The sequence below is a fragment of the Zalophus californianus genome, chromosome 8 (genome assembly GCF_009762305.2).
Source record: "Zalophus californianus isolate mZalCal1 chromosome 8, mZalCal1.pri.v2, whole genome shotgun sequence".
Lineage (NCBI taxonomy): Eukaryota > Metazoa > Chordata > Mammalia > Carnivora > Otariidae > Zalophus > Zalophus californianus.
This window is the reverse complement of record NC_045602.1, coordinates 136,641,038-136,665,196: the sequence shown is the minus strand read 5'-3', so window position 1 is coordinate 136,665,196 and position 24,159 is coordinate 136,641,038. Positions and strand designations below refer to the sequence as shown.

At 53.6% G+C, this 24,159-nt stretch overlaps 1 protein-coding gene across 3 annotated transcripts; it reads right to left on the bottom strand.

Annotated features, from left to right (window-relative positions):
* Positions 1-277: 277 nt before the first annotated feature.
* Positions 278-22,195, bottom strand: EDN3 (endothelin 3). Of its 3 annotated transcripts, none has more exons than XR_003524431.2 (5): positions 21,932-22,195; positions 21,032-21,320; positions 5,427-5,600; positions 2,770-4,393; positions 278-1,952 (listed from the first exon to the last, which is right to left on the bottom strand). XR_003524431.2 is itself a non-coding variant. In XM_027620550.2 (5 exons), the coding sequence occupies exons 1-4, from the start codon at positions 21,981-21,983 to the stop codon at positions 4,519-4,521; spliced, it is 585 nt and encodes a 194-aa protein (XP_027476351.1). In that variant the 5' UTR covers positions 21,984-22,195; the 3' UTR covers positions 278-4,393; positions 4,482-4,518. The 3 variants fall into 3 exon arrangements, 2 of the variants coding, with proteins under 2 accessions (XP_027476351.1, XP_027476350.1); XM_027620550.2 differs by adding an exon at positions 4,482-4,588 and having other exon boundaries at positions 278-4,393; XM_027620549.2 differs by having other exon boundaries at positions 278-1,584; positions 4,316-4,393.
* Positions 22,196-24,159: the final 1,964 nt, after the last annotated feature.

The following is a 24,159-nucleotide window of genomic DNA, read 5'->3' as shown; positions in this document are numbered from 1 at the left end:
AGGTGAATGGGACAGTGCCAGGGCAAGGAGCCAATTCTCTCCCCAAATTTCTCTCTTCCTGACTGCCTTGAGTTGTTTATCTTCCTCGGATGGTCCCCAAATCCCGCTCCTTCCTTAAAATTCAAGCAGCCCCATGCTCGCCTCCCTCCATAATTGACTTTGGATGGATTCTACTTCCTGGACTGTAACTCCCTCCACGCTCTCCAGAGGTCCATGAAAAGTTGATGTGTAACCATGCATAGAACACCAGTGAGAAAAACCCACAAATCAGAGCAAACTTCTAGATTTTTTTATTATGCATTTGACAGTTAGTATTTTCTGAGTGTTAGCACAATGAATGAATTTCTCTCCAAGATACCTTCTTGCCACAGAGCCAAACAGTGCATATGCATTTTAAAAATGTGATTAAAGCTCTAAGGAATAGGAGTTTGGATTCAGAACACAATTTAAAATCTACATATATATATATATATATATATATATATATACACACACAGTGGCTTTACTTTTAACAGATCCACACAAAGGAATTGAAGTAAAGAACAGTCTCACAATAAATAATTGCTTCTCTGAACTATACACAGTCGTAGCAAACCAGTTCCTTCTGTTTCCTCATGATAGATACTCACTTTTATACCTATAATAACTTATGAAATACTCACGGAGAACTTAACATTTGGTCAAGGCCAACGCTCTGTCACCCACCACCTTAAATTTCTCTGTATAGTGACCTGGGCATGCGCTGAATGCGGGTTCTCATCTCTCTGCCCAGCCGGGGGCCGGGGGCAGGGGAAGGGGGAGGGGAGGGGGCCTGTCCCCATCAGTGGGCGACGTCGCTGCCACATCACTTTGTAATCTTGGGCCGGCCGTAAAAGCACAGTTGAAACAGATCGTGAACTGCTGGGCATTACAATCCCCAGTGATTGCCAATTATATAGATAAAGCGGAATTTACATAATTTACAAAGAGTTTTGCATTTGTGGCTTATTTTGAAGCCATTCCCCAAAGATCCACATTTATTCATGAAAGCAAATATTCGCCCAAATAGCCCGGAGCTGCAGCTGGGCCACCTTTGCGGTGGCCCTCTGGGGACAAGGCCCGCCGTGCCCTGGCTGGACTATCCGCAAATGACACAGAAAGTCAGGCCCTGATGGAGAACAGACTCTCAGCCGCCTGCCCCGGGTTCAAAGCCCCCAGATACTCATTTACTCCTTTCCTGGTCACAAACATCACAAACAGCATCCTTTTTTCTCTTTTTCTGTCTTTTTTAAGATACATTCTTTTGGTGGGTACCATGCACAGCTGAAAATTTCTGTCTACATCCAGATAAGCTTCGAAGTCCTCAACTCCCATACAGCTACGACCCGCATCCAAAATCGACACCCGGCGCCCTCCGAGCTCCCACCACGTGCCTGCTCCATGTCGGGGCACGAACGTCGTATGCTGCCACCACCTGCCACATCCGGTACAAGGGTACACGTGTTCACATCTGCAGAGTCAGCTTGGAGCCCACGTATTCTCCAGGAGAAGGCGAAAGCCAGCAAGTGGCTTTCCGACGTGCCCTACCGCTCCAAAAACGATTTCCTGCACAAAACCCGAGCCGTGGGCGTCAGGCTCTGGGGCACATCTGGGATCATTTTACCCATTTGAGAAAGTAGGTCCTTTGAACGGGGGCATTCTTGGGGTAGGGGTGTATTGTTAAGTGAGGACCCTCTGGGTGGGTTTTTCTCCCCCGAGGCAAACTCATTCCTTGTCCTCCGAGAGGTGGGAATGTGAAGCAGGAAGGAGCAGGGACTGAGGGTCCCTGAAACGGGGTGCCACAGGCCTGCTTTGGCAGGGGCTCCTGACACCACAGAGCCTCAGGCAGAATGCGGCGGGAGGGGGTGCTGATGGGCAAGCATTTGATGCTGGAGGCCTAAGGCCTGCTCACTTCATCTGTCCTTGACTTCAGCCTATCTTGGAGAAAGGGGTGAAGGAGAGAAGAGGTCTGTGATGCAGCAGAGTTCTTACTGGCTGAAAAAGCTGACTGCTGCCCGCTCCCTCTCTAGCCCCATTCCCTGCTTTGAACTGAACCTTGTTGCCCTGTGCATCCTGCCAATTTCAGAGCCTGCACCGGCCCGGGAAGGTGTGAATAAATCACACCAGCGGACGTGGCTGCTGGGAGCTGCCCCACAGCCTGGTCACATCTTCGATTATCACAAGCTCAGGACGGTGGCAAGCTTGCACTCTGAGAATGTGAATCTGGAAATTACTAACTTGAGTCTTGCAAGAAAGTAGGGACCGTGGCTTTTAAGAAAAGACTTTTCTTCCCAACTAAAGCTTCCTACAGGAGCTTTACATGAACCGTAAAGACCTGGAAGAACCACCTTTCCAGGCCGCAGGGGGGCACCTGAGCTACCTTCCTCATCTTCCGGGCCTTCAACAGAACAGGAACAGCGGCAAGAGCAAAACCAACCTCACACTTTTTCCGTGCAGGCCTCTCTTGCCCTCCTTGAACATACCCAGCACATTCCTACCACAGGACTTTGCACTTACTGTTCCCCTGCCTGAAAGCTCTTCCCGTTCCTCATCCCCCTGGCTCACCCCTTGACTTCCTGCAGGTCCCTAAGCCAATGTCACCTGCTCAGGGACACTACCCTGTCTCCACCCAATCCCAAACTGCAACCACCCCCAGCACTTCCTAACCCAACCCTGCCTTCCTCGTCTCCTTCACACATCTCACTCCTATTTCATGTACAGTGGTCCCCTCTTATCCGTGGTTTCAGTTACCTGCAGTCAGCCACGGCCTGAAAGCAGATGTTCCTGATCCTGACACAGTGTCAGAAGGTCCCTAGTAGCCTCGCGCTGCATCCCAGGCCTGTGTACCCAGCTCACTCATCTCTTCACACAGCGTCTTATGTCACCTCCTCACAAGGAGGGGGCAAGTACAGCCCAAGATGTTTTCAGAGAGAGACAGAGAGACCACATTCACATAACTTTTACTACAGGACATTGTTCTGCTTCCTCTAGACTATTATGGGTTATTGCTGTCACTCTCTTCTGTGCCTAATTTATAAATCAAACTTTCCCAGAGATGTGTACCTGGAGGAAAAAACATAGTACACACAAGGCTCAGTGGTGTCCGTGGTTCCAGGCATCCAGTGAGGGCCCGGGAACGTAGCCCCGCGGATGAGGGGGAGACTGTGTCTGTTTGCTGCCCGCTTCCCCACTATTTAAGTTCCACGGAGACAGACCCTTGCCTCGCTCCCTGCAGACCCCCGCTTCTAGAACAGTGCCCAGCACGTCACAGGTGCACGATGTATCTTTGCTGAATGAATGCATGAGTGGATGAATAAATGATGCAAAGGATGGATGGTTTTAATCACATCCCGCCCTCGCTGAGAGGAGTGTGGGTTTGGGGCAAAAGAGAGAAAAAGGAGAAAAGACCAAAAAGGCAAGGCAGGGACCAGCTGGGGCCTGGCTTGCACTCTCCCGGGGCCTCTCTCTGCCGCCTCACCCGCCCCCTCCTCTCCATTTGTATTAGGGATGCTGACGGATCTCTCTGGATGCCTAGAAGCCACTGCCACCAATTTGGAAAGCCTCCTGTATACTGAGCATGGTTTAATCTTCCCTTGATCAGTGCCTGTAGGAACCCAAGCCACCCGCAGGCTATTATTATGGACATAAATTACCATCCCATTGCAGATGTGTAGGCGAGCCATTAATAACAATTTCTGATTGATAGAATGACAAATAAACCCAGTTTGGCTGCAGGAAACCCTCAGAATCTCTCATACAAAAAAGACAAGCAGGTTAAAAAAAAAAAAAGCAAAGTCAATGGGGGACATGGGGGGTATGCTGCCAGGCCAAGCTGCTATAATTCACCTCTGTCCAGAGTCAGCTACTGAAAAAATGATTTTTTTTTTTTTTTTTTTTTTGTAACGACCACATGTTGCTTCCATAAAAAGTGACACCTGGGCCCAGGTAGATGAGCCGGGGGTGCTGGGGTGGGGGAAGGGTTGTCTCTGAGCAGCAGTGGCCAGCTAGCTGTGTCTGGGCCCAGTGAAATCCAGAGCCAGATGTCACTGCTCTAAAGCTACAGGGGATGCAAGGGGTCAACTCCTATGACAGAGACTGGATGGCCAGGGGCAGGGCAACAGCAGTGACAGTCCGCAGCTTCGGCCTGCTCTGTCCCCAGAGACAATCTACCAAAGGCCCGGGCCCCTGCGGATGCAGCACTCCGTGCCTGCTGGGGCCCCCACTGGCTGTCCTCACAAAAGCCACCCTCACATCCTCCATGTCCCCAAGGGTGTGACGCCTGAGGAAGCAGTTTCACCTCCTTGGACGCAGGCCTCCATTGGCACCGCTGGCTGGCTCTTCCTCTTCGTCGGGATTTTGTGCTGTCCTTGAATTCCTGTGGGGAGAGAGCTTATTTAATGACTCAACCTGCATTTCCCTGTGGCTGGTTTTTCAGTGTCAAATTAGGACTTTCTCTTCCTCACCAGTGGGCACATTAGTGCATTCCCCAGGGACCGCATCTTAGGCATGGTTTCCTAAGGTTGAGCACACGGTGGGTGGATTTCTACCAAAGCACAATGTCGGCTCGCTCCTCAGTTATTCATCGGATGTTACAAAACCAAGAAGAAAATGAGGTTAGCACTGGGGTTTTCAACAGAGAATCCTGGGTCCCTGGCCAGTAGGGCACCTGCCCATTGAGCGAATGCCAATGTCAATGGCCACCCGGGGTCAAACCTGGGCTCTGCTCATTTATTCAGGTCCACACAGACTCACAAACGTCTTTTTAGCAGCCAGAGTAGGCTACAGGGTCTCAAACTCAAGGGCCCCTGGGGTCCCCAAAGTAAGGTGATGGGTAATGCAGGTGAATGCATGCAGCATTGCTCCCCTGATGTGAGGGGCCCCCACGCGGTTCCAGCCTCTGCCGGCCAGGAGGGGATGTGAAGGCCCCGTGGGACCAGATGGTCCCATTTGCTGTTTTTGAAGAAGCTAAAAATACACATTTGGCAGGGGTGGGTAATTCTTCAATTTTTAAATGTTGGCAACTTATGCAGATTTCGGCAAAGTGCTGGGCAGTCCAAAACTGTGTCTGGAGACCAGACACGGCCGCAGCCACGTTGCGGGTTCCGTTCTGAAAGGCAGCAAGGGGGCTGGACCCACCCTCCTGGAGCCGAGGCGGCACATGTGCTACGCAGAGCCAAGCCCTTCCTGCGCCCCGCCGCGCCTTGCGCGGCGCCCTGCCACGTCACGCCACGCCACGCGTCCCCCGCCCGGCACCACACCCCGCCCCGCCCTGCGCCCCGCCACGCGCCTCCCCCGACGCCACGCCCCGCCCCGCGCCGCCCCACGCCCCGCCCCGCCCCATACCCTGCGTCACACCCCACGCCCACGCAACAGACTCTTCTGGCCTCATTTCCCCAGGGGCGTCCTACCTGCTGACAGCCAGAGTGCGGGCACAGAAGTGCAAACAGGCGCTGTCCTGGCTCTGCACACAAGCGCAGCGCAGTGTCCACTTGGAGGGCTGTGGACTCTGCGGGAAGGGCCCTGTGGACCTCCTGTCCCGGAAGCTTCCTCTGTAGTTGGACAGTCCATAGGGCACGGTCCGTCTGCAAAGGACAAAGCAGCGTCAGGGCTGCGTGTGGAAAAGCACGCCCGGCCTCCCCACTCAGGGGGCAGCCTCGTGGAGCTGGCTGCGGCTGGGAGACCGTGGACGCGGCAAGAGTGATGAGGTGCAGCGACACCTCCAGATCTGGTGTCCACATGCTCCCCCACGCTGAGGGTCTTAGGAAGCCTCTGCAGGCAATCTTTACCCCTGCTTTCCCCAAGCCCCCCAAAAGTGCCCTGGGGCCGAGGGGACAGAGAGGTGGGGAGCCCTGGGGGAGGAAAGGTCGGCACTCCCCTGGGCGCACCCTCTCACACTTTCAGTGCGCCCCCAGTCGGGAGCCCTTCGAGGGCAGTTCTGGATTGTCCTCCTGTACCCGAGCCCGGCACAAGGACATTCTGGTGGATGCACAGGCTGGTGCCCAGCGCTTGGGGCTGGTCCTCCCTACCAGTAAGAGGCCTGCCCAGCCCCAGCCCAAGGCCGTCCAGCCTCGCCCTGCAGGCCGGATGCCCAATGTCTTCTGTGCCGACGTTGCCTCGCCGTCTGCACTAACGGGAATACACAAATGTAATTACAGACGCATCCTGGCCCCAACACTGCGTCCTCCAAGACACAAACATCAAGAGAACCCCTGGCGCCCTGTAAGGCACAGCCAAGGACAGAACTGGCCTTGGGAAAAAGCTTATGTAAAAAGTCTTATTAAAAAGTCTGAAGCTGTTTACCAATCTCATTTATGGTTGGAGCTGGGAGGAGTGATGGTGTCATTTGGAACAATTAACATTTGTCTGTTTCTTATGCTCATGTGCATCCAAACCATCATTCTCAAGAGAAGGAAGAAGACTACCAGGCGGCACTGTGGTGGAAAAAGTTAAAAGCATAAGCTTAAATCATTAGCACCATTGAACAGGACTGGGGACAAATTGCTAATTACCAGAGGAAACTTCTGTGGCCCAGAGTTACTGTTCCAACAGGGCCTGGTTTTCCAAGATGAACCACCTTGGTTTCTGTGAGCCCCATGGAGTATCATCAATCATCCGCCTCAAAGGGGGGTTCTGACATCCTCTCTGCGTTTTCAAAATAAAATCAAATTGGATTTACTTTAATTTGAAACACACACCATGGAGAATTTCAGGGTGGTGGGGACAGAGTGGGGGGTGGTGGCAACGCTCTGCGACCTGACGCTCCAAACCCACTTTGCCCTGCTGGGCTGGAGGCCAGAGCGAAGGGGCATTGCCACCCTGTTCCCTTTCTCGTGTTCTGCATTGTGGTGGGTTCCTTCCCCATCGGTAGGAGATGGGTTCCTCCCGCTCTCGAGGAAGACCCAGAGTTGAGCAGTCTGTGCCCCCAAAATGGAGAAAGCAAGCAGGGTCCAGTCCTGGTCTGAGCTGAACCAGTGCTAAAACCCCATTTCTTCTCAGGAACGGGGCTGGGGGATTGGGGACAGAACCAATACAGACCCTGTTGTAAGCCAGGACTTGGCTAAAGGTGTGTTTTTCCAGTAACAGGGCCGCATTAGATCTCAAGGTGTCGACATTAAACCCAGTCCCCATTTCTTGGTGAAAATTACACACAGGAATAACCACGCTCCCATTTTTCCATCAACAGCAAGACCTGCAATTTTGAAATTGCTGTCAGGTGATTTGTGCATTTGCGTGCGCAGAGCCAGTCGACTTCAGTGAAAACACTCCAGAGTGTTTTAAGTAAGGAAATGAGGCAAGAGGCAAGGGGGTATTTGTTAATGGAGAAATGTGAAGGCTTTCTCAGCAGCCAAATGCAAAGAGCTCATATGTAAATGAGCCCTTGCAATTTTCAGAGAGTGTTTACAGAGACACAGCCCCATTCTCTTTCCCAAAGGCAGGATGAGAAACCCCTGCTCTAAGCCCTGGGGTTCCAAGCGTGCTCTTAGGAGGCTGACCTCCTGGAGGGGGTTGGGGAGGACAGAAGCTGAGCAACTGGAGGGTTTAGAAGGCGGCCCAGACCACAGAAGAGTCAAGCTCTAACAAGGCTCCAGTTCCACAGATCGACAGTGTGGGGGTTTTAAGTCAATCTGATAAGTTCTTAAATAAGACAGTTCTATCCTTCTACCTGAACAAATATGGCTTCAAAACACCTTGGAAGTCCGGGCTTGAATTTAGAATCCTGGGGCTCCTTGGAGTTCGGTGTTGGAATGTGGCCGCCCAAAGAGGTTCAGCACCCTCTCTTCCATCCCACTCTGCCCTACACCAAGGGGGACTCATCCACCCCTTGGCCACCCTGTGGACTTTGGGAGACGTGCCTGGAGCCCTGTTCTGTCCCTTGGTGTCAGGCTCTGGGAGACACCTACCTGCACAGGCCCTGGGAGTGGGCTCGGGGACATTTGGGTAAAGGATTCCAGGATCCTGAACACCGGGAACTCAGTCTAGAAGGGATACACTATTAACGCAATGGAGTGGGAGACATGGCCAGAGGAGGGTCAGAGGCAGCCCTCGAACCCACAGGGCCCAGGGCAGGGGACTTCATTGTCTAGGTTTAAATATGGATCACCGCTCAAGAGTAGAAGGCTGGTCTTCATCTTTTGTACCTGCCATGGACCCAGCATGAAATTGAGCAAAGGAAGGCTGTTGACTGAGGAACTGGTAGTAATTGTGAGATAATCTGGTCTGGTAAGACTGGATTCTTTCCAACCTGAGAAGTTCAATAACCACAAGATTCATTACAAAGAATCTCCAACATCTGCCAAGCATCCCATATATATGTATGTATGTATATGTCTCTAGCATTATTCTAAGTGTGATGGAGAGATTGGAAGGTCTTCAGGAGTTCATGTACTACTGGGGTATGAAACCAGGTAAAGGAAACATTACAAGCCAATATATACAGGTGCGAGGTGCAGAGAGCCCAGAGAAAGGTTGCCGGTGATTCCACTATTACATTGTAAAGCCCTTACATGAACGCTCCACACTCTGGACAGCTTCCTGATCTAGGAAAGGGCTGTTGGCCAGACAGACTGGATGTAAAATAGTTAGCAAAGGGCTAGCAGTAAATTAATGATAGCTCTCATTGTTGCCTATTTGGTCAGGGAATTTAAGGGAGTTGTTATCAGGCAGAAAATTGCCACCTACCCGGCCTGCGTCTGAGATGCATGACCAAGAAATAAAAGAGTCAGAGTACCATGCTCTGCCGAATTTCCTTCTGGCTGCTCTGTCTGCACGGCCCATCTAAGAAGCACTTGGACTTCATTTGTCTTGGTGCCCTTTCTCACGTGTTAATGTTTCCCCAACAGTGAACTGGAAGGACCTAACAGTGGAACAATGACAACGAAGTCAAATCGGCTGAGAACCTTTGACCCGCATGCTCTCCGACCAACTGGTGTAGCTACTGTTGAACAGTAGGGCTTGGGGAACGCGATTCTTGGTAAAAAGTAGGCAGCTCTTGCATCTGTTCATGTTTCAGTTATAACACAGAGCTCCATACAAAAGAGAAGCAGATGAGAAGATCAATCCAAATGCTCTTAGACAAAACAAAACAGCCTTCCAGCATACCTTCATATGTGACGTCTAGCGCTGTGTGTCTCTGTGTAATAAATTGTCCCTCAGCCTACGTACATTCATTATTGATCAGAGATGGAGATGCCAGAGTCTTATTTATCACAGTGTTCCTTATTTACCGCTTTTCCCAAATGTCATATATAAATGTTATTAAATATTAAACTTCCAGATTCCCCGTATTCATTCTTCATCTGCATATCACACTGAAAGCACTTGATTTCTCTCTGCAAGAAGTTTTTAAATAAGGAAAGTTGGCTTTTTTTTTTTAAGATTTTGTTTTTAAGTTCGGTGTTGCCTGTTCGATAATGAATTAATTACCCCATCTTCCTGACCAGGAAACTGGCTTCTACACCTGAAGTTTAGAGGAGAGATACAGACATTCACCAAGGCCAGTCAGAAGCAGCAAAAAGAGCCTCACTAGTCAAATTCTCATTTCTCCGGAGAGTTTATCAAACTGCCATTGAAAAACCCAGTTTTTACCCCCCCACCCCACCCCACCCCATGGAGAGGCGTGCAGTAAATCTCTGCCGAGGGCTTTTCAATGTGCAGGCGCTGGACTGGACTCTGGGGGAACATCCATGAACAAGAAAGGCAAGTGGGCCTCCACACACACAGTTTTAAGCTCCTACAGGGGTTAGCCAATTAGCATTTTATGGGTTTCATCCAACCAGCAGAGGGTTGTTTTTTTTTTTTAATTTGAAAATTTCACATGAATATCCCAACTCGCAGCTTCTCCTGAGTAAATGGGAGCGACGCTCACACCAACCCCGCTCTCCAACATGGCAACGATAGTCTGGAGCTGAGTGCCAAAGTCAGAGATGGGGCACGAATGCTCCATTTTGCCCCCGCCCCTGCCGCGCCCGATGTGTCTACACCTTTCCTTCTTTGCTCACTTTTGTCACCTGCCAGGCCATCATGGGGCATCTGCATTTACCCCCGTCTGGTGTGCTGTCCCATAGAGCAGAGCCAGAGAGGTCATACGGCGGAGTGACAAAATCAGTGCTTGATACTATTTTTACATACAGTTGCCAACATATAGTTGTTCGCAACTTAAAAAGCCCACGTTTGGGCTGAGCGCCTCCTCAACAAATAGATGGTTTTCACTTCAGCTGGAACGTCGACTTGACGACCTGCTTCCTTCGTTCACACTCCTCCTTCTGAAACGGGAAAAGCAAAGGCAGTATCGCCCGAGGGCCCAGGAGCCGTCCAGTACTGACTGTCCCCATGGCGGAGGGGGACAGAAAGGACTGTCCCGCTGCCGGACAGGCACCCGCGGCCATCAGCTCCCCTGAGAAACAACTTCTCAGGCCCAGCACGCTTTCCGGCGACAGCTCCACTTCAGACTTTATTAAGCCCCCTCTGCAGCAGGCATCGCTGACCAGCTCTCCCAAGCAGAGCAACATCCTCTTGGGCGAGGAAGAAAGTGGGGTTCACCTTCATTCACTGCCTCTGTCCCCTGAACCGGAAAGAAGCATCAGGGGAGAGCTCTGTTCCGACAAGGAGGAGGGGTCTCTCACCACAGGACGCGTGTGTCACTACAGGACTCACTCCCACAAGCACCCAGTGCACCTGCTAAGCACAAAGGTAAGGAGGCAGAAGGCACCAGCTTAGAGACAGGAGCACCCCGCTCAAAGGACCTGAAAGCCCGGAACTCTCTAGAGCCCGAGGCCAACGTTGGTTGCTTTCGTCTCCCCGAATCCAAGCGCTTCTCTTTCCTCCAGGAATGATCCCTCCCCTCCATCAATGTGCCTCACCTGCCCCTGTCTAAGGACTCACCAGGTGACCCCCATTGGGCAAGTGAGACCCTGTCTCTCCCAAGACGACTGAGTGAGGCAACTCAACATCCGGAAATACTCTGGAGCTGCTCTTTGCCCGGTGGCCCCACCCTGCCTTGTCCATCTGTCGTGCCCCCGGGCCCCCAGTCGCCAAACCTCTCCCGCTGCTGGAGCTGCTGCTTCCCCTCAGTCCGCGCCCTCCCCCTAAACAGCTCTGACGCCATGTTAGCTAGACTAGGTTTTCTGTGGCTTGTGACCAGTGATGGCTAGCTGCTCTGGAACTCACTCTCATGAGACCGAAGTGACCGTGATTTCTCGGATTTAATAGGAAGACCCCGAGCGTCTCCAGCTGCTGGGGACAAGCGGAGATTTTCTTCATTGCAACAAAACACAAAAGGGTGGGTTCAGAATCAGGACAAAACCCAGCAAACGAAGCTGGCTGGAGTCCTTTCTTCCCAGGTGTGCCCCCTGTGAAATGTTTGCTTTGGATCATACTGTCCTTTGGGCAGGTGAAAGCAAGCACACCACACACTCCCCTCCGTTTCAAGATGCTCAGAGCCCAGCCCCAGACTCGGCTGACCACCCCGGAAGTCTTACCCTCCTGCGAACTATCTCTTGTCCACTTATCAAATGCTTGTGCAAGTCTGCCGTGGGCCAGGCCTCGTGCCAGACAACCCACAGGGGGCCCTTGCAGCCTCCAGGAAAGAAAACAGGCCAGGAAATACAGCTCCTCAGTGACCTTGTTATACAAGCGGAAAATACACACATGCTTTCTGGTTCTAAGGACGACTCCACAAACCCTATGCTCACAAACAATGTAAAGTGAACTGGCAATTTGTAGCTTTGCTTCCACGGCAGAAAATCCTTGCGTCTTAAAGTTGGAAGACCCCAAGGCAGAGATTGCTCACCCCACCACCCGCCCACGTGGGAAGTCCTCCTCCCACAGCCTCCCAAAATAGCCAATGATCCTACAGTATTTGGAAACATCAAAGGTGAGCAATGGGCTGTGTGTTGGTGGTTAACTTTTTTTTTTTAGGACACTCCCCTACCAAAGAGAAAAAAATATACAAAAGTTTGATTTATCCAGGACTTGGCTATTTGGGAATATTATCAGAATCATAGGTACATTCAGAGTCTGTTGAGCACTGACCCCCACCAATCCGGGCCAATAATGAGGGTCAATTCTGCATCTCTGCTGCGAGTGCGGCTTGCTTCTTGTGCCCTGGGGTCGGCGACCCTGGACCTTTCCAACCGGAACCACCGATCCTTTCTCCTTTGTTCACTTCCGTACCCAGGGCAGCTGATGTAGTGTCTGGCTCAGAGTGCTGCCCAGGAACCCCTCAGTATCTCAGCAATAAATACATGTTGAATGAATGAGGGAAGGAAGGAGTGACGTCTGAGTTTAGCCATTACTTCTGGCCCACACCCCATCTCCCATATGTATTGATTCTTGGCTGCTTTCTTGGACTTCTACTGTTGTCCTCAACTGGCCCATCTCAGAGGATTTTTCCTGAAGAGAAGATGTCTCGAGATGGAAGGGAAAGAACTAGGAGCTCCTGGTGGCCACACCCGTGGCATGAGGGAGAAACCAGTTTGCACAAATGCCTGAGGCCCCAGAGGTGACACAAGCTTCACTAGGCGGACCTAGGTTTCTGGTCCAAATGGAAGACTAGCTCAGTGAGAGTCCCCAGGGAGCACCTGCCCTCTGGGCCTGAGAGAGGAAAGGGCCGGCTGGGTCTCTGGAAATGTTGTCCAGCTCCACATTCCACCTTGAGATTCTCAAACACCCGCGTCCCCCAGCTTCCAAACCACACGGCTGCTGGAGCAGGCGCGACCCTTCACTCCAGCAATAAAACCACAGCGAAATGTGGGGTCACTGCCCCCCAAGCCCAGAGGCTCCAGGGCTCACCACCTGTACTTGCAACACTTCAGCCTATACTGTTGTGTCCTATCACCATATAAACAAGCTTACAAATAACACCAAAGCCACAGACTTTTTCACGCCACCAGCTCCCTCCCGAACACGGGCATGTCCCTCCCAAACACAGGCACTCAAGGAGGTTTGGAGGCATGAGGGGTCAAAGGAAAGGGGAACAGAAAACTGCTCCGTGCTTGTGTTGTGGTGTGAGATCTCCAAGAGTTACGGCTCAAAAAAGTTGGGGAAACAAACTCCAACACTATGTGGGGAATGAAACCGACTACGGAATCCTACAGATTAGCTGGTTTCCCCTCCATCTGGTGCGGCCCCAGTGCGTGCACGGGAGAAAGGCTACAGTTTCCCTCCCCAGGCCCCCAGTGACCCTAACGGATTCCAGGTTGAATGTAGGCAATTCCACGTCTGTCTGGCACGGCCTCATTAGAAGTTTATGCAAAGCTGCAGACAGATGTGGCTCAAAATAGTTCCCAGCAGTGGAAAGAGTGACCATAAAAGAAGGAGCAGGTACTTTTTTTAAGGATGGGGGACAGGGGGATTTGCAGAGGGATAAAAAAAGAAAATACAGACACCATCCTGCATCCTCTAAATAATCCACAGTAGGCAAGAGAAGACACTCTTGGTAATTGTCAGGAGATTTCACCGTAAGGATGAAAAAAGACACACTCACCAGGGCAACTCTAACAAAGCCTCCTTCTCCTCTGAATCTAGCTGTTTGCGTCCTTGGGTCGGGTCCTTGTGGTAGCTCTGAGGCACTGATCACTCACCTCAAACCAGGAATACTCGAAGCCCTGTCGAGATACAGTCTTTACCCCCACAAGAGAACCCGGTGTTGGGATCTGGGCGAGGGGAGGGAGGCAAGGCGGGCATGCACAGTGTGGGATCCTGCCTTTATTACAGATGTTGATGTTTTGCTGATGATGAATTTTCTGCTTTAATTTTTTTAAAAAATTGCATTAACACTCATTTATCTTGACGACAGACTCTTGGGCAGATCCCCAAAGATGGTACCTGGGGGAGTGTGTTACTGGCCTCACCCCAGCCTCAACCCTGCAAAGAAACCCATGGAAAACAGTCCGGGAAAGGTACATACACCTCTGCTTTCTCGCTGACCTGCTTCTGACTTTGGGCGGAACTTTCATGCTCCGCAAGTCACAGGTGGAACTGTCCCCACTCTGGGCCATTCGTGCCACTGTCACGTTAGCCTCCGTGCCTCCCGTGGACTCCTGAAATGAACCTGTTTCATTCTTTAAAGTTACAGGGGCCAGGCCACAGGGCTCCTTGGCCACCCTGTTCTAGAGTTACTGTGTCTCGAGGGGCGCCTGGGTGGCTCAGCCATTAAGCGTCTGCCTTCGGCTCAGGTCATAATCCCAGGGTCCTGGGATCAAGCCCCGCGTCGGGCTCCCTGCTCGGCGGGAAGCCTGCTTCTCCCTCTCCCACTCCCCCTGCTTGTCTGCTTGTGTTCCCTCTCTCACTGTCTCTGTCAAATAAATAAATAAAATCTAAAAAAAAAAAAAAAAGTTACTCTGTCTCGAGGCGTCCTGCTCAAGTCATCCCTGAGCAGGCCGTCAAAGAAGGGAAGGTCTGTGCCTCCCAGCCTTCAGACACGTTCTCCAAAAGCTCTGGGCTCCCCCAGGCTCCGAGCTGGCGCAGCTGAGAAGGGCAACTGGATATCCCATCCTGCTGTCAGTCTGTTCGAGCAACACTTGCTGGGAACGTGGGAGTTTCGACGCACCCCAAACTCTGTCCCCACAAGCAGCTCTTCCTTCGCGGTCAGAGGGGTTCCTATCCCAAGTAGGGGAAAGTGTGTGCATGTCCCGTTTGAAGGAACGGTTTCCGTCGGAAACATGACACAGAATGAGAGCAGGTTGCCTCTCAGGCCGGAGGCCGAGCAGCGCTTTCGCGGGCCTCCTGGAGATATGAAAGGTGCGCGGAAGTGCTGTGGGTCCCCGCCGGCCGGGGCGCTGGAGCAGAGAGCGGGCTGGACCCCAGTACCGCCGTGGGGCCTCCTGGAGGAAAACGCTGTTTGCTCCCAGCTTCCTTTGTTTTAAATTCTTGCAGGAATAAACCACACCAGAGATGTCAGAGCCTTTCACCTGCCTTCAGATTTAAGGCCAAGTTCCCAGCTGTGAGGTCCCTTTCATCTAGTAGAAACCCAAATTCTCCCCCCCAGGGTCACACCGGGTCAAGCCCTTCGTTCCAAGCCTTCTTGCTACAAAGCAAAGTGCCCCTCGCGGCAAGTCACTCTCTCTCATCATGGGGACCGGCTGCGTTTCGGCCCGCCCCGTCTCGGCTCCTACACACCCCTGGCCTCCTCACCCCCACCCCGGGGTACAGAAGGGGGCTCTCGGTCCCCATGACCCCTATAGTGGGGTCGCCTGGTGTGTGCTGCCCTCTCCAACAAACTGAAATTTAGCCCCAAGGCCCTCGACTTTTAAAGACCTATCTTGCCATGAAGTGTCTTCGGAGATATGCTACCTGAACTCAAAACCGGGATCTAAACATTTACCAGATTTCGAAGGACACAGAAATGGTTACGCGGGGAGACAAACTCACAAAAGTCGAGCAAAAGAGTCATCGGTCAGAACCCCGCGTCCAAACTCACATCCAGTCTGGCCAACGGCAGCTTCTCTCATGGGTCCTTCTCACAAGCGTACCACGAATGATTTCTGCAAACCAGTGTGCAGAGTGTCTCCTCCAGGCCCCGGGACAGGGTCCTCTGCCCACAAACCCCAAGGCTCAGTGTTCACTCGGGGGAGCACAGGAGAACGCAGACAGCCCCCTCACCAGGCTTTCACCAGGAAGCGCCAAACAAACAGGGTCTAAACTGATCATTCAAAATATCCTGAAAGGTCAGGGCCCCCCCAGTCGCTGCCCACACCGCCCCACTAACGGAGGGAGCCCCAGGCCAGTGCCCACAGAGAACACCAAGCCCCAAACATTCCAATGATTTACCAAGGGGAGAGGTAAGCAATAGAAAACAGGAGCGGCAGAAAGGGCAGGACCAAATCTCATCAAGCCTGGACCGACCTTTGGCCCTCGTGTCCTTATCAATCTACTTATCAGCCGCAGAGGCAACCAGGCACACCTTTAACCGCCCCCCCCCCCCCCCCCCCCCGCTGGTCTGTACACCTTATGCCAATGGAATGCTGAAAGACCGTCTACCGAACTTGCTCAGTGCTACTCCAGGAGCCGGGGCGCTATCTGGGGTGGATGGTCCTAGGAGGTGACCTCAGCAGTCCTGGAGAAAGCACTTCCTACTCGCTGGCACCCCCCAACCACAGAATGCACAGAATGGGGGATGGCAGGTGCCCCCAACCACAGAATGGAGGAGATGGTGGGCAGGCCAGGCCCTGGCCCAGGGGGGTTTACACAGTCCTGAAGCCGCGCAGTTATCCCGATGGTCACGTCTTCGCGATACCGAGCGTTCGCCAGACTCCATGTTCCCTCTCCTTCTGATGTCATCCTCACACAGCTTCAGTGAGCAGCCTGAGCAGCTGCATCTCCCGCAACAGTGCTCCCAGTCCTGACCCATGGGCTAGGGGGAGGGTCACACCCCGGGGGGCACAGCTGGCCTCATATCAGCTGGAGACAGGGGGTTCCAGATCCATCCATTTCACTGGAACGTTCTAACATTTGGGATGCCCCTTCTTGGAAATGTGAACATGACTTTCTTGAACAACACAGGGGCAAAGATGAATCTGTGGCATTGTTGCCTTTTTGTGGCAAAACATACTAAAATACAAATTTCGATTTTTTTTAGTTACCATTATTATTACTGGGTTTTTTTGTTTTTTTGGGTTTTTTTACTCTACTTCTTTGGGGAGGAAAAGAACCCAAAACAAATGTCATTCTTGCTGGACTGAGTCCGAGAGGCATGCTCTGAAGCAGCTGGGGTGGCAGGCAGGTCGGTCATCTTGTGAGGTCACTGTCCCAGAGTTAGCCTGGCACTGACACCTCACCCCAGGGGTGCTGAGAGAGGGGGGCTGCACACCCAAGCCACTCAGCTTGTCAGCTAGGACACGGAGCGGAGCACTGGGGTCTGGGGCCTTCCCCTGAGTAGGCGTTGGAGAGCCCAGAGTTTCCACCACCGCTGAGACTGCAAACATCCCCACCACTCTTCTCATAAATACATTCCTCCTGGTCAGCTCACATGGCTCCAAGTTTTGTGTGGAAAACACGGTCCCCATCACAGCCTCTCCCTCATTCTGGGCTTGGAGGGATTAGCAGATGGCATGTTCTCTCAGTTCTTGGGAACAGAGTGGGAGGAACACAGAGAAGCTCCTTACTGGGTGAACTGCAGCTCCGTCGGTCATTTGACGACTGGCTCACTCTTCCACCAAGTGTATGGTGGCCAGAACAGAGGGATTAATTTTATATGTCAACTTAGCTGGGCTACCACAGCCAGATGTTTGGTGCAATGCCAGTCTAGATGTTGCCGAGAAGGTATTTTTTTAGGTGGGATTGAGATTTAAATCAGTAGACTTTGAGTAAAGCAGATTACTTTTCACGGTGTGGGTGGGCCTTGTCTAATCAGTCAAAGGCTTTGGTGGAAAAACCTGAGGCACCTGAAGAGGAAGGAATTCTGCCTGCAGAGTTGAGGCCGCAACATCACCTGCTGTGTGCATACGTATGTGTGTATATTTACACAGATGCGTCTGCACACACGCATGCACACACACACACATGTCCTGTGAGTTCTGTCTCTCCAGAGACCCTGATGAATACAATCTCCTGCTGTGACTCCTGGTTTTCAAGGACTCGTGGAGAACAGCCCCAGGTGTACAAGCATGTAAGCACATGGACTACTTGTGCACGACCTCTCCCTTGTCATCTTATTCTTGGCAAACTTTTCATGATCATAAGATGGGATGTGTTTTTTCTCTGATTTGGAGTTTTGTTTTTGTTTTTGTTGGCAATGGGGGGACCACTGGGGGAGGGGTGGGAGCTCCTTAACGTGGCCAGAGAAAGTCATGAAAACCATACTGTGCCACGGACCGTCTGTGGCCTCAGCCGCCTCCACAGGCCCAGGATACATTTGGTTCCCCTTTGGGACCACAGACTTCGTGGAGGCTACAGTGGAAGTTATGCGCAACACCTCTGAAAAAACCCACATTCCCACACGTGTCTGCTGGGGCCTCTGGAGAACATCCAGTTGTCCTGGAACAAGAAGCCTCGTTTCTGGGAGAAAGCATTGCAGACCACAGCCTCTGTGAGAGTGAAGACAAGGAAGAATCTTCAGGCAGCAGGACCTCACTGAAAGCCAAGCAGTGTTACTGAACATCTAGTACACACTGGGTGCCGGCTGAGTGTGCTGAGCAAGCTCAGGTCTGGAAGAAGGAAGCATGTGGAGGGATGTGGGAGAGCCAGAGATCCTCAGCTCTTACACCCAGAAGATACTTCGGGACTACCCGGTCTCTCGGGCCCTCCCCAGCCCTGACTTTGCACATAAGATGCACAAAGGGTCTCAGCAGTACCTTGTGCACCCCACCTGTAGTTTTCAGGTCCTTACACACAGCGTGAGTGAGCACACTCCCTGCAACCCTGCAGATGTCCTCCCGAGGTGGACTAGGACTGTGGGGTCTATCTTCATGTGACAGGATGGGCAGTAGGAAGAAAGACACCAAGAGCTGAAAAATCACCCAAAGTCAAGCCTCTCGATGTAGGCATGAGCCTCAAGGGCCCTACAGTTCCCAGCACAGCCAGCGGCAGAGCCTGGATGCACATCACATGCTGGAGAAGTTTCCACAGACCAGGAGGGTCTGCAACAGGAGGTGGGTACGGGAACGGACAGGAACCTGGAAAGACCTCATTACTCTCCACTGTTGTCCCGTTAGCTCAGTTCGGCCATTTTTCATTCTTCCATTTCTCCAAAGGCCCACATTCCCTGTCCCTAGAGCCCATTTTCTCACATTGCAATCTTGTCCAAGATGTTTAAAGACAGCAAATGGACTGGACCTTCCTTTGGAAGGAAGGAAAGAAAGGAATGGAGAGAGGCAAGCACGGAGGGTAAGGGGGAAGAAGAAAAGAGAAAGAGCATCTGGAAAAATCTTCCTTAGGAAAACTATTTTGCTTGTCTAACTTCAAAATGCTCGTCTGGCTGTTGTCATTTTTGTTGTACGCAGAACTCTCAACACCATATTTAATCCTTCTTTCCTAGTGTTTAAAATGAATCAGGGTCAGAAAAGAGAAGAGGTCAATCAAACTGTGAGGGGGGATGTCAGCAAGTTGGCTGCCCTGGAAGAAGTCAAAGGTCCATGGCTTCATACACGACAACTCAGAATTACGAGCCAGGGCTTCAAACAGATCAGAGGGTGTTTGTGGAGCCTCCTGGGCGAATTTCAAGCAATCAATCCTCCAGCCAGTGCTAGGAGCCTGGCAACAAGCAGAGAATGGAGGTAGTCTCCAAACCCTCTCCTTCTCTCCTCTGCCCCAGGCCCCCTGTCCCTAATGCGGTTGGCTTTCCTTTCTTCTTCTATATTCACAGCTTGGGACTCAATCCTGTGCTGACTGCCCTGCGTCCTCAATTCTGTGAAGATACTTTGGTCAGATCACGATGCCAGGAGGGTAGGAATCAGAAAAGACAAGTGTCAGGGTGATGGGGGCTGCGAGAAGAGGTGACCCTGATCGTTGTCTGAGAAGAGAAGGCAATCAATGGCAGCCCCGGCCTGGAGCCCCTCTCCCACCACACAGCACTTTCTTCTTCCCCACGAAGATGAGGCTGCGTCCTCCCTGCATGGGCTGACTGTGTGTACCGGAGCCTGATCAGACACAGCCTGGCAAGCAAATTCTGCCATCTGGATCAGCTACATAATGTATGGGGCCCAGGAAAAAATGCAAACGTGGAGCGTCTGGTTCAAAAAGTGTTAAGAATTTCAAGACAGTGTTAAACAGAGCGTGGGTCCTTCTGAGCCTGGAACCCTGAGCATGAGTCAAGGTGGTTTAGTGAAGCCAGCCCTGCCTGCCATCTGGCATAATGGGGTCACTTTCCAGACCTATCCCAGACGTGCTTAGGGATCCTGTCACCTGGTTTGAAAGCTACTCGGCCCCTCATTCTGCAGGTGCTCACAAAACAAGGTGGGTAAGTGAGCCCATCCAAGCTGTCACCCAGTGTGCTCAGAGGTTTGAGGGTGAAGGAAGCCATACGGGGGGCTGAATCAAGGTGGCTCCAAACATAGCAGCCAAGTTGCCTTTCCCAGAGAAAGGTTCCCATTCACTACCAGCTCTACCTAAGAACCCCTAGTAGGGCACCAGCAGGAGTCCACGAGGTCCCAAGAACACCCCAGGAATGGAACATGGAATCATCAGGTCCAAGTCCCAGATTTTAGAGCTCGGGGTGTCCAAGCCCAGAAGGCATGTAACCAGGGCAAGGTCAAGCCCTCTTTACAGTTGGTAAGGTGATTAAAGTTGATGTGTCTGCAGAGGGAGGTTGAGATAGAGTAAGTGAATGGGAGACACCGTCACATCCTCCCCCAGCAGAGCACCCTGTACCCCACGGCCTTGGAAGAAGGTTGACTTTACAGCAAGGCCGACCCCAGGACTCCTCGTGGCCCTGGCCTCAATCCTACAGTAAGTGTTCTTAGGGGCTGCAAGGGAGGAGGAGAGGCCGTCTGTGGCAGGAGCTGACAGTGGGTGCCACTGTGGGTGACGGGGCTCAGCCTGTGGCAGGACCAGTTGGCACTCCAGCCCCGGGAGGAAAGGAACCTGGTACCCGTGGAATTTCACTGTTCCTGGGAAGGTTCTACCAGGCCCTGCCAAGCCCACCCCTGTGCTCTCTGGAGAGCAGGCTGCTGTCAAGGAATTTGAAACTCCTTGGAGCGAGGCAGGGTCGGGAGGGGGCCCACTCAGCCCCTGGGGCAGGAGATAACTTTCCTCCATGGAAGAAGGACTTCTCAGGTAACTAATCCCTCTGCCAGCTCATTTCTCTCAGTGGGAGGGCTCCCCCTTCCACTGGATCAGAAACTGAGATTGGGTTTCTCCCAGGCCAGGCCCTCAGAGGGGATGGGAGTCACAGCCCTGACCCGCAGACCAGGCCTGAGATGGCAGGAGGCCCCAGCAAGAGCCCGAGGCTGTGCCAGGGTGGGCTCGGGCGGGCTCTGGGCTGACCCAGCAGGGATGGGATGGATGAGGCCCTCCAGGAGTGAAGATGTAGGCCAGCCCTCCCAATCACTTCCCACCGCCCAGGACTGGGCTGACTCACTCAGGAGTGTTGATCCAGATGATGTCCAGGTGACAATAGTAGACACACTCCTTGTCCTTGTAGGTGAAGCACGTACAGCGCCTCGCACGGCGGTGCACAGGACCCCCCTTGGACGCCTGCTCCCCAAACCGACCTGGTTCCTGCTCCTGCCCAAGGCGTCTGGGACTCGGACCCTGCACTGCGGTAGTGGCCACAGTCTCCTCGATGTCCCCCTCAGATCTGGCTGCAGGGGGGGCCCCGGGCACGCCGCTCCTGCCAGCGTCCCCAGGCTGGGGGCGAGGCACCAATCCTGCAGGAGGCAGATTGAGGAGCTCCTGAGCTCCTGAGTGTGCAGATCCCCCCGCCCCGGACACACACACCTATCATTCCCCAAAAACCTGGGGGAAGGGGACAACCAAAATTTCTGCAAAGTTTGCAAGCTAGTTGCACTTTCTGTAAAGTCTCCAAACTCTGCCATACATTCTGAAAAGTTTGCAAAGCTATGTGCACAGTTTCTGAAAAGATTACAAGTAATGTGCATACTTGGTGAAAAGCTTGCAAGCTATTTTCCCTTTCTGCAAAGTCTGCAAGGTATTTGCACCCGTTGAGAGCTTTGCAATCATTTTTGCACAGTTTCTGAATAGTCTGCAAACTTTTTGAAAAGTTCCCAACTTCATGAAAAATTCACCAAGTCCACCGGGCCAGCCGAACCTCTGGCTCGCCGGTGGGCTGCAACCTCCAGAGCCCCCGGGGTAGCTGGCTCTCGGCTTCGGCCCCCCGGCCCACTCCCAGGCGCCTCCAGGGTTGGCGAGCCCAGGCCAGAGGTTGCTCCCCACAATGCACCCTTCCCCGCGCCCCCCCATCCCAGGGTCCTTTTGTGTGCGCTGGCGCCCGGAGTGGCGCGCCGCCCCGCCCGCTTACCTGCGGCGGAGGTCACTGTGAGCCCGAAGAGCAGCCAAAGCCCCGGCTCCATGAACCCCGATCGGGCGCCGGGGCACCGGGCCAGAAGCACGGACGCCTGTGGCCGAGAAAGGGCGCTGGGCCGGGCACGGCGGCCTCGCCCTCCAGCTGCGGGGTCTGAGGCCGGCGCTCGCTCGCTGCGTCCCGGGCCCCGGCCAGGAGTTGGCGACGGCGGTCACACACTTGAGAGCGCGCTGCCCATCCCTGCGCAGGGCCGGCTGTGGGCTCGGGCTTTTCTGGCGCCCGCACCACCCCCTCGCCTCCCCGCCCCCCGGAGGGGCTGGGGCCGCCGCGCGGGGCCTTTGAACCCGGGCCGCGCCGGGGGTCGCCTCCCAGCGCCGGGAGGGTGGGGGGGAGCGGGGCGGCAGCTCAGCGGCCCGGGGCGCACCCCGCCGGCCAGGGGCGGGGGCGGCGGGAGGCGGGGGGTGCGGTGCGGTGGGGGGACAGCTGCCGGAAGGCCACGCGCGCGCACACTTACACACATACACACATGTGCACACGCACACGCGCGCTCACACTCACAGCCCGCCGCCTTGCTGCCCCGGGACCTGCAGCTCCCACCCCAGAGCAATGCGAGCGATAAAAGGCTGCTGGAGGAAGCTGTTTCTTTTTATCTCAGGGGCTATGGGAAAGCAGCATTTCTCAATGTTCACCTAATGACACCTTACCCTTGCACACATGGTCCTGCCAAGGTCCTGGGTGTACTTTACACTCGTGACTCACGGGCACGGGCCACGGCTCCCTGCCTCTCCCCGGAGCTCAGAGCCAGCGGGTGTGGGCAGTGGCAGGGGGGCAAAGTCAACCCAGAAGCACGTTAGCGGTCTGGGCTACCCCGACTTGCTGCCAGCCCACTGCACAGGGGGAGACTGGAGTGGGAGGCCTCCTGGCATCCCCTCTGCGACCTTCTGGGTGGTCCAGGTGCAATGCGTGGAGGACTCTCCCCCCTCACCTGAGTCTTGTCTTCTGCCCTGAGCTGCACAGAAGACAAGGGTTGCCTTATTTTGTTGTTACCAAGACCGTGTGCGCTGGGCACGGTGCCTGGGCTCACAGGACGCACGCCGGACAGATTTGTGATGAGCGGATGAATGAATGAAGGATTTGGCCCTGGGCTGCTGACCTCTGAGAAGCCCGGCAGACCCCCAGAGGCCCTCCCTCACCAGAGGCCTCTGACCAGAGGGACAGACAAATACACAGAGGTGGGCCCCGGATGGCACTGGGCGGTCCCCGCAGGGCCAGCTGCTGAGCCCGTCAGCCTGTGCTGGATAGGGAACCTCGGGCACCGCCAAGTCGTGGGGCGATAGACAGGCCTGAGGCCCTGGAGTTGCTCCGGTCTCAGGGCACTTGAGGCCGACTTCACACACGTTCCCCAAATCCTTTGACGCTCCTCCCGTAGACTCCTCCAAGAGAAGGCGGCAGATGTCATAAAGAGGCCACAGCCTCCACCTGGCCCCCTCGGCGGGACGCTGGTCCTCTGAGCACAGCGGCCATGCTGGGAGGAGGCCTGAATGAGCCCGCGCGCAGAGGTCACACGGAGCAGCCCACGTGGAGAGAATCCGACTCCTCCCAGCAAAAGCCGGCGCCAACCAACAACACGTGAACGCCCGGGCCCAGAGGTGACTGGAGGCCCAGCCTCCCAGATCTGTGGCTGAGGACTGGCCGGCCCGGCGGAAGGCTGACCCAAGAACCCATGAGCGCCACAGGTGGTGGTTTGCACCAGTCACTGCTGGGTAATTCGTTACAAAGCCATGTGAGGCGAAGAGCATGCAAGCCCCCAGAACCGGGCTGATGGGGAAGTCTCTCCAGCCCCTTCTATCCTGCCCAGTCCTTGAGTCCAAGTCAAGGACTGGGACGTGGAGACATCATCCTCCAGGGTGATTCATCACCAAGCAGGACGTAAGCTCTGCAGGGGGGCCCTGCTTCATTTTTTTGTGCTCCATGCTTTGAAAATTAGAAAAACACCCAAGACTAGGATTATCTTCTGTTCCTGCTGGGCCAGAACTTGGATCTCTTCATCATTATCCCTTCCCTTAGAAATAAAATGCCCATCACCTACAAAATAAGATGTTTTGGACTGAGGGGTGGCTGGAGAAAGAGAAAGTACGCTAACAAGCTAAAAAGAAGAAGGGGTGGAAGGTGGTTTTCGGGTGCGCCCAGACACAGGATGCCTCAGAGCTGCTCAGGCCACTCAC